The following is a 15,639-nucleotide window of genomic DNA, read 5'->3' on the forward strand; positions in this document are numbered from 1 at the left end:
GCCATCGGGAACGGTGAGCTTAGACTCATGTGCGGCTGCCCCAGAGCTAATGCTAAGATTATCCAAGCTGTGAAAAAGGAAAATGTAGTGTATAAAGAAACAAAACACACAGAGGAGCCAATTATTTAACAACTCCTTCTAAAATAACATTTTAATATTGGTAATAAATGCATTATGATACTGCTTTACATCAGTAAAATTGGATAACATATTTACAAAGAGTCCCAGAGGTTATTTGAGACATTCAGTGGAATAAACATGCGTACAGTACATGGACCATGTCGCCTAGTGATGCTTCAGTTGAATGGGATCTTACCATATTCCAAACCATGCGTCATTATTCAGTAAATGTTGTCGTTACATGGTTTATAGATGTTACAGTATCACAACGTGTCATTAATGCCCATGTGGTGCGAAAATCTAGCATGGAATATGGTTTATTATCCTCTTATATTCAGTGAAAACATACTGTGCATTTATGTATTTATCTCTATGACTATGGTTTTGGATTAAATAGACAAAAGTGCAGTTTCAGCATTTACATATGTCACATGCATATGGAAATAAAGGGAAATAGTGCATGCAGGGTCAAGTTATCATATCAAACCGTCCCTCTCAATACCTCACATTCGTTTAAGTCTGAAAAATCAACAGATGTAAAAAGGCTATTTATAAAATAATAACACTGATCCTCAATCAGCCTCAATGCCTTTAGCATCCAGTGTGTATGTGATATGACAACGTGATCGTACAAAGCATACAGAAGGAAAGCTGTTATGTACACAGAATATTAAAAAATAAACAACTATTATGGCTTGCATAGTCTTATCTTAGGTGCTATCTAGTCTAGTACGTGCTGGTAAAGGCCTTGGAGCTGCTTGTGCCTTTGTTACTGCGTCAAATCACTTTTATTGTCTTAACATATTCATATTTTAATAGAGCTTTGGGCAAAGTTTTGGCACACCTGGTCAAAAGATGTTGATTTTGTCGATTTTCTATTTGAAAAATAAGTTTACACAAATCATTTACAGAAAGAAAATGTAAAAATGCCCCCAGTTTGATGACCTCTATTCATTTGCTTAACATAAGTGAATTGGCGCAGGCCACATTTTACAATAAATGATAAATTCAGCTAATAAACAGTAATTAATCATTTACATAATGCAGTTCTCTGTGAGAGGATGTGTTCCCATATTTTCACGTAGAAAATATGACTTGAATTCAAGTAGCAAACTTCAAAGACAACCGCCTTAAAACAGCCGCCGATGGTCAAAGGTCAGAATATTGACCTTTGGCCTTTCAACATCCAACCTGTTAGGGTGTTTGCATAAAGCTTGACACACCTGCTTAACCAACGTATATTTGTTGATTTTTTAAATTAAATGAAGTGAACACATCCTCTTCGGATTTTAACTGTTTATTCACTAAATTAAAAATTGCAAGTTTAATGTCAGCTTTAATATTTAATCCAATATATTGAAACTCAACAAATAAAGAGAGGAAATGACAGGGAAAAGCACATATTCTGGTATGAGTAGGAACTATTTTCACATAGAAAATCAACCGAAACGTGTAATTCAACTGGGGGCTCCTCGTGGAGGAGAACCAACGGAACCAGGACCAATTGACCAGAGGTGAACAAACGTCTGCACACTTCTGTGGTATCTGCCTCTGTCATTTTTGTGCCAGCACTCTTCAACATGAGATGTTTTCTATTTTTTTTGCTGTGACCTTTCATGCGAGGGTCCTTTGAAGTGGCCCCCCACTAGGGCCTGATCCAGAGTGGCCCCGGAGCAGGCTTCAGTTAAAGGTGCGTGCTGGAACACAGCTGGCCTGGGGAACAAATCCTGCTGGCACACCTGGGCCCTGGACGCCTCCCCAGCCAAACACACTTAATGTCATTCATCACTCCACTGTGTCACTGAGCTAGAGCTCAGATCCATTCACGGCTGCTATGCTGCATGGGTGTTTGATGCAGCAACAGTGCCATCCAGTGGACAACACGAGAACCGCTACACTCTCAAAAAACAGTTAAAGGGGAACGCCATTTGGTTCTCATAATTCAGTGTTTGAGATGTAAACCTAGTCTTTCATTCTGATGTGACGTGGAGTTTTTAGATATTCATAAATATTTGGACTTCAGTGTTTTTACAGCTGAGGTGATAGGAAATTGGTGTCACAGGAGGGTTAGCACACAAATAGCGCTACTTCAGTTTCCAGCGAATTCATGCTAATCTTCTTATATTTATTCGATAATGTTGATTAATTGGTTAACAATCTAAAAACAAATATTCACGAAATTATCAAAAACAAGTTTGTGTCAGCACATTCATAAATATTTTTCGCAGTAAATCATGTGAAGGAGATTTTAGAGGGAGACGTCTGGTTCCTATGAAAACCACTGTGAACAATTCTGCCTTTTTTAGATCAGATTACGAAGGACTTTGTTTACATCTTAACCGTTAAACTACACAGATATTCAGAAATTCTGATATTGGGAGGTTATTGTTTTAGCACATTTTCACATCAAACACGAAGGTTGACATTTGTAAAGTGAGTTTGAAGAGAAGATGAAGTAATCAATTGTACTGACATTGTTATAAATATTTAATTTATAATGTAAAATTATACTTATTAATATAAATGTATGTTATGTATTATAATTAGTAGTAGTGGTAGTAGTCACAGGAGTAGTAGTAGTAGTAGTAGTTAATTACTGAATATACTGAATTTGTCTATATTTTGGAGCTTGTTATGATACATAGAGGCTAACAGAACTTGTTGCCTATTTTCTTGTTAAAGCAATATTACACCTCTGTTTTGAGAGCGCAGTGGATGAAGACTTGAACTATGCTGTTAGAAAAGTAGTGGTCATTTCACTAAAATCTGTGTATGGACATATGTGAGGTCGTTAAACGCTAAGTACTTACCTCCGTGCTACATCAGTTTGGTTTGTATTCAAGTATACAAAGAGCAATCAATATTACAAACCATAAAGCAATAAGAAAAGACTAGAATCAGGATTATAGAAAATAATCTGGTCGGAAATGTGCTTCTGTTCATTCTCTCTCTCTCTCTCTCTCTCTCTCTCTCTCTCTCTCTCTCTCTCTCTCTCTCTCTCTCTCCCTCCATATATAGAATACATGCTCCTGTGTGCAAACTGCAAATCCATAGCAAATATCAATGCCCCTTAATACCTTAAATACAGTAGAAATAACGCTATCTGCTCTAAATCACACCAAAGCACCTGATGTGTTGCATGGCCTTCACTAAAACTGCATTGTTTTCATTTGGTGAACTCTTTTTTTTCACATGTCCATATCGAAGGCTCTCAGGAGCAGGTCCAGGTCCCCGATGCTGGCGGCATGGATTAGATCGGGCAACTCCATTAACGACAGAGCAATACGTAGCGCTGCCCAAATGCTGCTGGACATTACTTGGTGGCTCCTGTTCTTCCTCTGCTGGTTCAGAGCTGTTAAAAAGTTGCTGACCGCCTCCCTGCAGAGAGACAAGAGCAAGAAAACAATAGAGAGAATGTTTTGTGATTATTTTTATAGGCTATGATTTAGGGCTAGTGTATCAGTATGAAAACACTTTGTTAGCATGCTCTAAAGTTCATGAATTAAGCCAAGTGTTGGGCCAAATAAAATGCAAAGTCATACAGGAGTTAGTGGAGGAAGGCTCTCACTCTCCAACATCAATCAGCATTGTGTAAGCTCCAATGATGTTGATATAACCACACTTTAAAATTTGGTGAGAGAGAGAGAGAGAGAGAGAGAGAGAGAGAGAGAGAGAGAGAGAGAGAGAGAGAGAGAGAGGACTGTGGAGGACTGTGGCAAGTTCACAGCTGTGCCACTCCAGAGCCCACATAATATTATTTATAATTTTCCTATTCTTCTTGGATCAGGAGTGTCAGCTAACATTTGGAAAACAATGGTAGGATGATCTGTCTACAGATGCAAATCTGTATTGTTTCTTACTGTCCACTGTCCCTCCAGCCCACTACAGTAGTCACTGAGTTACCTGTGTGCTCCTAGGTTTATACAGCTGATGCCGAGGTTGTATCTGGAGCGGATGAAGCCAGGCTGGAGCTCCAGAGCTCTGGTGTAGGCCTCCACAGCCTCCTCACTGCGGTCCCCATTAGCCAGAGTTGCGCCCAGCCGGTTCCACAGAAGATAATCCTGACACACACAAACAGCTGGGTTATGACAGGCCAGGGGAAAAATAACTTCATCATGGATCATAAAATATTCTTTCGTAAAGAAAATGGTGTCATATTCTTATGGAGAAAAGGGGGAAAATCAGTGGAATTCTGGCTTACAGATGTAATTATACATCTGAGCTCTATGGGTGGAGATGAATGTGGGCTCACTATCTGACAAGCAACAGGTCACTTTTCCAGTAACAGCTAAAATCAAACCCAAACTTCTAATAGTCAATGTCTACTGCCCTAAAGCTCTCACCTCGGGCCTCACAGACAGAGCAGCGTTAAAAGCATCCACAGCTTTATCAAACTCTGAGCTGAGGTTAAAGAGAACGCCCAGTCCAGTCTGGAGGTCAGGGTCAACAATGCCTGGGTTCTGCTGGACAGCCTCCTGATACAACTCCAACACTTCAACCAGCTGAGAACTGAGAGAGAGAGAGAGAGAGAGAGAGAGAGAAAGGTATTAAAACTGTAGAGAAGTGCACAAAATGTCCAAAGGAGCAGGAGGTTCTGGACAGATGTCCTTTATCAGCTGCGCCAGCTAAGTGTCTGTTTCATCATGTTACAATGGCACTACTGGAGATATTAAACACTTCAGTGTCACTGCTGGACTGAGAATAGTCCACCAACCAAAAAATATCCAGCCGATAGCGTCCTGTATCCACTGATTAAGGACTAGAGGACGACAAACACAAATTGTGAAGCAATAGATGAGCCTCTGTATCTGACTTTGTATCTACAAGGTGGACCAACAAGACAGATGTTTCTAATAGTGTGCACAGTGCCTGGATACAATGTTTAAAAACTCCAGCAGCACCGCTGTGTCTGATCCACTCACACCAGAGCAACACACACTAACACACTGCATTGAGCATTGAAGAAGAACAGAGTGAAAGGGTGCTAAGAACGTATGCACAGCGACAGATACACTACACTCTGTAATTGTAGACCTACAAGATCAAATGGACAGTGAATATAGAAACAAGGTGAAGGCTTTAATATCACAGCCTATCAGTGTAGCGATCAGCCATAACATCAAAGCCACCACCTTGTTTCTGTATTTAAAACATGAAACACTTTCCAAAGTCAGAACATTTTGTGCTGAGAATGTACAAAAACAAACGCTCCTATCAGTATTCCCTGTCTCTGCTGGATGTGGATAAACTGACAGGGTTTGGATGCAGGGAGATGTTACAGAAGCTCGGGTTTGTTCATCCTCAGCAGTGACAGTGTGTTTACCACATGATTCTGTCAGTTATTTCAGGCTGAAGCCTGACAGCTGTCTGCAGAGAATACGGCTCAGTGGTGAAATAAAGAAATAGCACAGAGATATAACACAATACACACTTCTGTCTGTCCATTCAGCTGCTGAGAAGAGTGCACCCTCCATGAACCCATGCTGCTAACGCACTAAACATACTCAATATATCACTAAATAGACTTTTGTGCACACTCCTTAAAATTCTGAAAATGAAAGTGTTGAGCGTACCAGCCGAGTGTGGAGATTGGGGAGACGGAGGAACCCCTGCGTTTGGGCAGCGGAGAGCCGTCCAGGGGGCTGCGGTCCTGCAGGAGGTGTCTGTAGGCAGAGTTGTGTCTGATCCAGCGATGAAGAGCTTCACAGGCTTCCTGCTGCTGGCCAGTGTTCGTCAAACTGACTGCCAGAGCCATCAGAGCGCTCAGGTTATTAGGGTGCAGCTCCAGACACCTGGACAAATGCAAGGAAACAGCAGAAATTTAAGACTGGAGAATGCACTGCAGGATCCATATGTCAATAACATCAACTTCTTTAGGCTGGTGCTCTTCTGAAAATATTCATCGTCTGTAACCGCTTATCCAGGACCAACCCAGAATCACTAGGTGCAACACCCTGGAGAGGGCATCAGTCCTTCACAGGGCGACGCACTCACACATTCACTCACACAGTCACACCTATGCACGCTTTTGAGAAACCAACGTATATTTTTGGACCGTGGGAAAAACGGAGCACCTGGAGGAAACCCATGCGGACAAGGGGTGAACACACCCCTCCTCACAGACAGGCACCCAGGACCCTGGAGCTGTGTGCCACCATGCCGCGCGAAATGAGCTGATACACTGTGGAAACAATTTGTGTTCAGATGAGTTTTTTATTATCTTGGAGATCTTGGCTAGTAAAGATTGGTCTTGTTACTAAAGTTGAGAGGCCAGTGTCAAACTCTGGAGGTGTATGAGTGCCGACTGCATATGTATCTTTCACCATCTGTGAAGGGGGTGCAGCAGGTTAGTGTCGCAGACACACAGCTCCAGGGACCTGGAGGTTGTGGGTTTGATTCCCGCTCCGGGTGACTGTCTGCGAGGAGTTTGGTGTGTTCTCTCTGTGTCCGCGTGGGTTTCCTTCGGGTGCTCCTGTTTCCACCCACAGTCCAAAAACACACATTGGTAGGTGGATTGGTGACTCAAAAGTGTCCGTAGATGTGAGTGTGTGTGTGAGTGAATGTGTGAGTGTGTGTGTGTTGCCCTGTGAAAGACTGGCGCCCCCTCCAGGGTGTATTCCCACCTTGTGCCCAATGTTTCCAGGTAGGCTCTGGACCCACCGCCACCCTGAACTGGATAAGGGTTACAGATAATGAATGAATGAATGAACCATCTGTGAAGGAAATATTAACAATGACACCCATGCTTATTACCACACATATGTTACATAACTAAAAAGCTAAAACATTATATATCAATTTGTACACTTTTCAATTTACATCAGAATTTACTAATCGCTGCCTTCTGTTTTTGATTAGCATTTTTAAAACTGCAACTGTCCCAACTTTTTCAAAACCAGTTTGTATTTTACACTGAATACACTCAATCTCCAAGCTGCTTTTACTACTTCTGATTTGAGGCTTATGGGATTTAAGAAAGATAAAGTCTAGCAGGGAAACCATGATAAGGTACAGCTTGTTTTTTTTCTTTTTTCTTTTTTTTTTGTCGAATAACAGAAAGGGACGTAATCCCCTCGGATTATGGGAAATTAAATTGCTGAATCCGCGTTGTGAACATGTGGAATCTCCTGCATCAGTAACACATCCCTGCTGCTCTGCAGCCCTCAGCCAAATACACTGCCTTTCAGAGGTCTGGAGACAATGTTTTTAAAAATAGAAACCCAACAAAAACAGTTATAGATTCATGTTTAATAATACACTGTTGTGATGGCCATGAATATCCAAATTGTCCAAAAACAATTTAAAAACCTAATTTCTGTTAGTGGTTCTAAGCGATTTCCAATCCCGTGTCGGCAACTGTGTTTTATTTTGGGGTTCCTCTTCCTCTTTTACAGGTATTAAGCTTTTCAGACATCTAGTTCCTATGCACGTTACACATTTTAAGCCATTTGTGCAATACAAATGAAAAACGTTTACATGGGTCCAGGTTGATGATCTGCTTACTCATCAAGTGGCTGGGCCCATGTTTCATGTCTGTGGAAATACAAATAAAGTGGAGCAGAACGGAGCTGAAACACATTCTCTTTTTACCTCTGCAAGCAGACGATGGCGGCCTGCTCGTTCTCATTCTCGGCCTGTGTGGTCCCCAGCACCTGCCAAGCCTTCAGACACACAGGCTCAAATCTATTACCATACACAAGCATGCCAGCACATTACAGGGGATAAAATATGGAATAGCAGGGAGATGTGGGTACATGGAGGAGAGGGGAGGGGTGGGGGGAGTGCAGCTTAACGATTAAAGCAGCAGCAGATGTACTGATTTACGGCGCTGGCAGAGAAACTGAGTCAGAAAGATAAAACTGATTGATAGGGTTCCTGGGTTTTTGGACTACTGCCATATTATTACACCCTGAAATGACACAGGCTCCAGGAAAAAAAAAAACACACCTCAGAGTCCTGCGGGTCCTGGAGGATGGCCGCCTCCAGCAGCAAAACAGCGCTGTTCAGGTCTCCTTCCCGGACTTTCTGCACCCCTTCCTCATACGAATTGGGACAGTCTTTATAAGGGTTGTCTATGTGGAAGTAGTAGCCCTGTAACAAGACAAACACAACAACAAAATGTACACAGTTTTCACATTATCCAAACCTTTCACACCATAGAAGGGCATGGAACAACAGAATGTGATGCTATAAAAACCCAGCCCAATGCCAAGTACTGGCTAAAGGGGTATAAGCCCCACAGCATCAGGAGGTGTGGAGTTTGTGATCCAAAACAAGTCATCCAACTTGACCTCCTGACCTCAGTAATGCTCTCATGGCTAAATACCATCATATCCTCGCAAGGACAGCACACATGCCCATCTAATAACTCTACACAACCCCACCCACTGCCTGACATTATAATTCATATAATACCGATAAACATGGCCAGATTTCAGGCCTTAAGATGGCTTCTGTGGGTTTTTTTGAGCTAAACATTAGAGTATACATCAATCAAATGTGACCAGTTTTTTTTTTTTTTTTCTACTTTGGCTTTAAGTCCACTCTCTGAGACACAGCTGCGGATTAATATTGTTCTTTCTTTCTTAAGCTTAAGCATAGAGCCTGTTTTTAATCTTTTAATAGATCTGGAGTGGTGGATGGCAGAATGTTGATAATTGGATCATGCTGGGCTCTTTAATATTGCAGGGAAAGAGGAGTACTCAGACGGAGCATGTGGAGAGGAGAAGGGCATGGAAACTAACACCTCCTAGGAAAGCCTTATGCTTTAAAACATCAGCAAAACAAAACATTAATAAATATATATTTGGAAAGTGAAGTTAGTAGGAGATCTGCAAATCTGTCATTTTTCACTTGCTTGATAACTGCTGGCTGACATTTAGACCAATAGAGAGAGAGACTGAAAAATGACACCATTTGACACAAAGTTTTAAGACACTGCTTGGATCTAGTGAATTCAGTTTCTTTATGGTGTTCAGTTGTGCAAACACGGCTTGTTTAATCTCAGTAGAAAAGCCTGAAATGAAATGAGACGCTCTGGAGCAGATGCACATGAGCCTAATATTTCCATGCTCAATGCAGAGAGTGGAGGAGTGTGTGTCTGAGTGAAGTAAACATGAATTACCAGATTTCAGGGCATTGTCTGGGTCACACTCCTGCTAAGAACATTTCACGTGGTCTTAATGTTTTGATTCATCAGTTGTGTATGATGCCATGAAAACACACTGAACCATGTTTTTATGCTTAATTGCACCAACTATACCCCGAGGCTTGCATTGTTTTACGGCTGCTTTGTTTTAGATGCTTGAAATGATTTCTGCCTCTGTACACAATGTAGAGAGATGAGAGAGAATTTCAAATGAAAGGGGGCATTATCTGGCATCTGGAGTCTATAACCTTTTGAAGTGATAATCTATGGTTTTATCAAATTGAGGGCCTAAATTGAAGCATTTAGAAAATATGCAAATGAAACGCTTGTTCTGACTGGATGACGAGGGGCCCTACTGCGCCCCTATTGGACGATTTAACACAGGATTAATGCTGCATTCACTACCAAAGAAGAAAAGGAAGATTTATGACTCCCAAATGGGAAATGTCTATTTGAATGTCCAGCTAACATGTATCTAACAGGCAATCTGACTTCCCAGTTGACCAGAATGCAGCATAATTATGTGCTAATAAAAAGCCTGCAGGTCTTTTTTTGTATTTGTATTTGGACGCTGCTGTACCGTCTCATTGGGCGAAATGTTCAGTGGGAGCAGGCATTCACTCTCTCCATCCTCCAGCCAGTTCCTCCGTGCAAGCTCCTCCCACTCCGCCTGCATCTTATCCCAGAATTCAGTGTCAGACTGGAGGGACAGAAGAGAATCAGATATTAGGATTTTAAATACATATCTGTATCCTTATCGTACCTAAATAATATCCTAGAGAGAGATAGACACAGAAATGTCAAATTTACTGAAAACTTGGATAAATAAGATGCCTGTGTAAGATATATTTGATCCTCACAAAGTCAAAATGTCACAGAAGTGTTATTGTTATACAGTGGATGAGATTGAATATCATCTGCAAAAAAAAAATCATATTTCTGATTCGATGACAAAGGCAATATGCTCAGATTTCACACTGCGTCTGTTTTATATCCGAGTGGACAACAGGGTTAGAGTGTGTGTGTTGTTTCCGTACACTTTCAAGACAAACATGTCCTGACCTGTCCTGCAGCACTAACACAACTCTCCTGACTTTGTAAAATAATTGGTAAAAAAGCACCATGTTTTATTTTTTAAATTAAAAGTTTTAATTAAAATCATCTAAAATTAAATAGATTCAGTTCCTGACTTTAAGATTAGGATCACGTTTAGGATTAGTCTTACTTATTTACACTCAGATAACACATATATATTTTATGGTCAGATATCTGCAAAAAAATAAAATAAAATAAAAGTCACATTGGGGCGTCTTCTCTTGGTCAAATCCTCATCATCCATCAAAAGCAGGAAATGAAGTGGTATGCTCCGGAGCAGCTGCACATGAGCGTAAGTACACCAGGCTCAGTGAAAAGTGTCAGATGCAGGTCAGATGCTGCCATCAAATATTCACAGCAATGTTGTAACATCTAATAAAAAGCCTTTCAGTAAGAGTAGAAGCTTTTACTGCAGCAAAGGGAGACTAAATCTGTATGAATACCATTCTTTTCAGAGGAAATGTAGAATAAGCAGATGTCCACAAACCATTAGTCATATACTATATAATCCTATATATAATCCTCCTTTCTAAACAGACGCAGAAGTCAGCATTTTCTTCAGGATTTTACCATAAACATTTCTCTCTCATCTCATCTCTCTCTCTCTCTCTCTCTCTCTCTCTCTCTCTCTCTCTCTCTCTCTCTCTCTCTCTCTCTCTCTCTCTCTCTCTCTCTCTCTCTCTCTCTCTCTCTCTCTCTCTCTCTCTCTCTCTCTCTCTCTCTCTCTCTCTCTCTCTCTCATCTTTCACCTGTTCCTGACACTATCTGGACAGTGCAGCAGCTAACCCTACGATACCCATTCCCTCTTTTTCTTTCAGTGTGTGTTTTGTGTGTGTCATTCTTAATCTACTCCGAGGACATTAACAGAGCTCTTTAAACACTATTAAACAAAAGAAGCGTAATATTTAAAAGACATTCTGTGTATTTTTGAAGCTCAAATTGCAAAGACACACACTCAGTTACAAACAGCATTGAATTTACATTAAGGCAGGTTTTCTCTCTCAGTCCCTCTTTCTCATTTTCCCATTTCTCTTTCTCTCTATTTTCATGTGCTCTATTCCCTTCTCTCTTTCTCCCTCTTCAATTTCCCAATCTTACTCTCTCTCCATTTTGTTTCTGTTTCTGTCCCTCTCTCACATCTTTCCTCTTTCCCTCTGTCTTAATCTGTCTCTATATCTCTCTCTGTGACGTTATGGTCTCTCTCTCTCACACACACACCCAGCATTTGCATTCAGAATAAGTAATGTAGTGGAATAAATCAAATCTAAATAAAAGGCTCCGGTATCCATCCGATAGAATATGGATGATCACTCTCTTCTTCTGTGCAATTTTCTTTCGCTTTAACGAAACGCTCTCCTGCAGAGTCTGGGTTCTTTCATTTGTCAGCACGTCTAAAGGGTGGGAGATAGTGGGAATGTACAGCGTAATGATACTCTAAATCATTCCCATGAAACACTTTGAGCGCGCTAAAGTGTGTGGACACCTTCTCATCCAACTTTCCTCCTGAAATGGAGGGTAACCGCCTCTACTCCTCAGGGAAGGTTTTACACTAGATGTCTGCACGTTACTGGGGGGATGTGATGCCACTCGGCCCTGAGAACATCAGCGAGGTCAGGTGCTGATGATGGACGATAAGTTCTGGGTCATAAAAACCATTCCATCTCATCCTATAGGAATTGGATAGAGCTCCATCTCTCCAGAGAATACAGACCCACTGCTCCACAGCCCAGTGTAAGTGGGATTTATTTAAAACCTTCTGGCTGACAGCTGGCCAAAGCTCTATGTAAGGAGCAGCAGAACATTGTTTGATCCCTGGTTTAGGCAAACAATAAAAATGGCCTGGGTGCTCTTGTTTCACAGTGTGTGGGTTGGTGGGCTCCCTGAATTAATGCACAGATGCACAGATTTTTTTTTAACTGAAAGCACTGAAAAATGACTAAAATCTGTGTTTATTGTCATTTTTAAAGATCAAAGATCTTGGTATCTTTGCTCTTGGGCTCTCCCTACAGTTGTCTAAGGTTGCTGTGGCCCTTTATGATCCCATCAGCAAACAGCTATCCTTAACAACTATGGTTACTCATTGAGCCCAGCCCCTGAGTACCCAATCCAGCCACAGTATCACTAGTGAAGTCTAGCATCCCAGACCCATCCCCCTCGAAGCCAGCTTTATAGTCTTACTTTACCTTTTATCATCAACAACCGTAAATCCACACTGGCCTCCCTGGTGGCTAAGACTGTACCTAGCCCCACTGGCACCGTTAATGCATGCTCAGTGCCACCAGTTCCATGTGAACATAATATTACCTAGTATTCCTTTAATTCTACCTGTGCTGTGTGACCTACATTACTGTTCATGCATGCTAATGCATGCTATGTACTTGTTGTCTCATGTTTATGTCTATTGTTTTGCACTATTGTTTATCTATATAACTATCACTGCACCAGAGATGTAGTCTGGCAGTGTTTTGTTAAACTGTACAACCCTGTATTGGTATAACGACAATAAACTTGAATTTAATTTAACTAAATTAAAATAAATTAGATTTCTTTTCCCCTCTGAAATCTGGTTTAATGTTCTCCTATCAAAGGTGGGATGTGGCAAAGCAGGAAATCAAGCCTGAAACTTTAGGGAGGAACTCCCTATGCACCTTCAGCATATTGTTCTATTACATTTAAGGTGAGGTAGAAAGCTGCTGCTGTCTGAATGATTCGGTTTGGAAGAGAAAGCTTGAGGGCGAGAAAGCTAAATCAGAGTGTGTGTGTGTGTGTGTGTGTGTGTGTGTGTGTGTGTGTTTGTGTTCAGGATATCGACCACATCTCAGCATCTATGTTATAAATATAGCATCTCTATAAGTCCCACTCTGCTGCATATGGCTCTTCTTTATAGGAAGGATCGCTTAAATGTGGACGAAATGAAACAAATTCCTTTTTGCTCAGAGGTCTATACACAAAGCAGAATGCTTATACTAGTTACTGAAACATTGCTGTAATGATTTGATGGCAGGCTGCCACAAAAACATTTGTAAAGTCAGATTCTGATGTTGGATGATTAGCTCTGCTACTGTAAATCATCACAAAGGTACAGAATGGAGCCATCTTTACAGAAATCACAGTTCCCCTGCTCCACAGCCCAATGCTGTGGGGGCAAACACCCCTCAACCCAGCACTTGTCATTTGCCATTTTGGATTAGTTCATGTGCAGCTGATACCATTTCATTTTCGTAGCTGCATATGATTCGTCTTTTAGGGAGTATCTCTGGGACATGGACTGAATCATTGCTTTTGTTGATAGGTCTGTGTACTGATAGGAGCTGACATAATCACAAAACAGCACCTCCAGCTTCCCACAGCTTTTGTTGATGCGGCTCCCTGCGGCTAGAAATACAGTAATTATGCAGAAGGCAGGTATTGGACAGTGACTATGTGAGTGACCTTAAGGGAAATTTACACACCGTGTCATTTAAAAGGCAAATAACAACCAAGAACTCAAGAGTTTCACTACTACTCAAAGTAGCAGGCTACTTCCAAATCATCAAAAGTGAGGGTCAGGGTTATAGTTGTTCGTTCATTCATCTTCTCTAACTGCTTCATCCTGATCAGGGTCACTGTAACTCAGGAGGCTACTCAGAATCATTGGGTTCAATGAACCCACTCTGAACAAGGTGCCAATCCATAAACATTCATCCTGTCACTCACAGACTTACACCTGTGGGCAGTTTTACACACTCACCCAGTCACTCACACACTCATATCTGTGGACAATTTCACACACTCACCCAGTCACTCACACACTCATATCTGTGGACAATTTCACACACATTCACCAATGTAGAGGCCAGTCCATTTTTGCAACATCTGTTTGTACTCTTTTGTGTTTATTTCCTATTCTCAGAAATAACTCCTGGAAAATGGTGTAAGCTTTACTTAATGTTTCTTTGGTGGTAAATGAAATAGATCATATGACTATTATTGTATCTGAAAAAGTGACTGTGTGTCTCTCACCTCCACGGCGGCCTTGGCTCGGACGAACTCCTCCTCCAGAGAGTGCTGTCTTCCTAACAGAGTGCTGCCCAGCCTCAGCCTCGGCTGCCACACACAGATGGTCAGACACACACACAGAAGGTCAGTCAGCAGTCTCGACCTGTAACATTATCTTTGTCCTCGGCACACTTCTGCTGAGTGGCCAGTACAAAAGTTTCAGGGCAAGTAAGGAGTTTCTAACACTGAGGAAACAACTGCAGCTGAAGATTTAAAGGGGCAATCAGTCATTTTCACTTCAAGTAATGAAATAGCGATTGTGCTGACACCTAGTGGCCTGGATGTCTCAGAGAGAACATCCCCATGTGGGGTACCCATTATATGGAGCATAAACTGGTTCACGTGAAGACTGCAAAGCAGTCTTATAAATCAGTTTTATAAATATAATTTGCTACATTCTGGTGGTAAATGTGACTTATTGCTACTTTAATTAAACTCAAATAGATTTCCTTACATTTCTGTTATTGGCCAAAAATATTGACATATTTCAGTCATCAATATAACTGCTGGCTGTTAATAAATCTCAACATTTGTCCAATTTTATACACAACAGTTTACCATACTGTGCCTGACACCACATATCATTTATCCACATGTATGTTTATGATTACTCAAATTTAATATGATGTTGAGCACGCTTATGATGATTTAGACATGTAGTTAGCACAATACGGTTAGCATTTACTGTTTAGTTGTATATTATAGATTTTTTTTTCACTGAAAGTATTGAAAAGGCTCAGTGTCGACACCTGAGTTGTAGGCCCGGGGTCAGATTCTGTGCTGATGCTCAGCTCCAGGGCGTGTTTATTCGAGAGGCTGCTTTTGAAATCTGCCGACCTGGAGAGAGGCAAAATAGTAATAAATGTTCACTAGTAAATAGAATATTAGACAATTTTCTTAAAGTAAAAATCCATATATTATGGTTACAGAAGTGGGTAAGACCACCGCTCTCCATGCAGCAGACTAAGATTTCTATCCCCAGCATGAGCAGGAAAACCACACTATAAATAAGCATCTTTACAGTGCTCTTAACACTGAATTAGCATAAAACTGTAACATGACAAGAACCGTAACTCGCTGTGGATAAAATTATTCCATAAACATCATAAAAAAATGCTATAAACGTCATAAAGTAATGAAAAGCTAGAGCATCTGCCCTTGTTCTGACCGCTGCCAGTGAAGCTGTTCATTTTATATTTTTATTTTACTTTCAGACTTAGTTATAGTGGACTAACACT

The 15,639-nt window shown here is 41.1% G+C and overlaps 1 protein-coding gene across 1 annotated transcript in view; it reads right to left on the reverse strand.

Annotated features, from left to right (window-relative positions):
- Positions 1–3,204: 3,204 nt before the first annotated feature.
- The window catches only part of LOC136675598 (PEX5-related protein-like), a 33,490-nt gene continuing 21,055 nt past the window's right edge, over positions 3,205–15,639 (reverse strand). The window contains exons 5-13 of the mRNA XM_066652232.1: positions 15,151–15,238; positions 14,366–14,449; positions 9,849–9,968; positions 8,068–8,211; positions 7,711–7,781; positions 5,694–5,912; positions 4,464–4,629; positions 4,024–4,181; positions 3,205–3,498 (exon numbers count right to left, since the gene is read on the reverse strand). Coding sequence (XP_066508329.1) covers positions 3,309–3,498; positions 4,024–4,181; positions 4,464–4,629; positions 5,694–5,912; positions 7,711–7,781; positions 8,068–8,211; positions 9,849–9,968; positions 14,366–14,449; positions 15,151–15,238 — 1,240 coding nt within the window. The 3' untranslated portion in view covers positions 3,205–3,308. The remainder of the gene's footprint in view (positions 3,499–4,023; positions 4,182–4,463; positions 4,630–5,693; positions 5,913–7,710; positions 7,782–8,067; positions 8,212–9,848; positions 9,969–14,365; positions 14,450–15,150; positions 15,239–15,639) is intronic.

Source organism: Hoplias malabaricus, chromosome X1, assembly GCF_029633855.1.
Source record: "Hoplias malabaricus isolate fHopMal1 chromosome X1, fHopMal1.hap1, whole genome shotgun sequence".
NCBI lineage: Eukaryota > Metazoa > Chordata > Actinopteri > Characiformes > Erythrinidae > Hoplias > Hoplias malabaricus.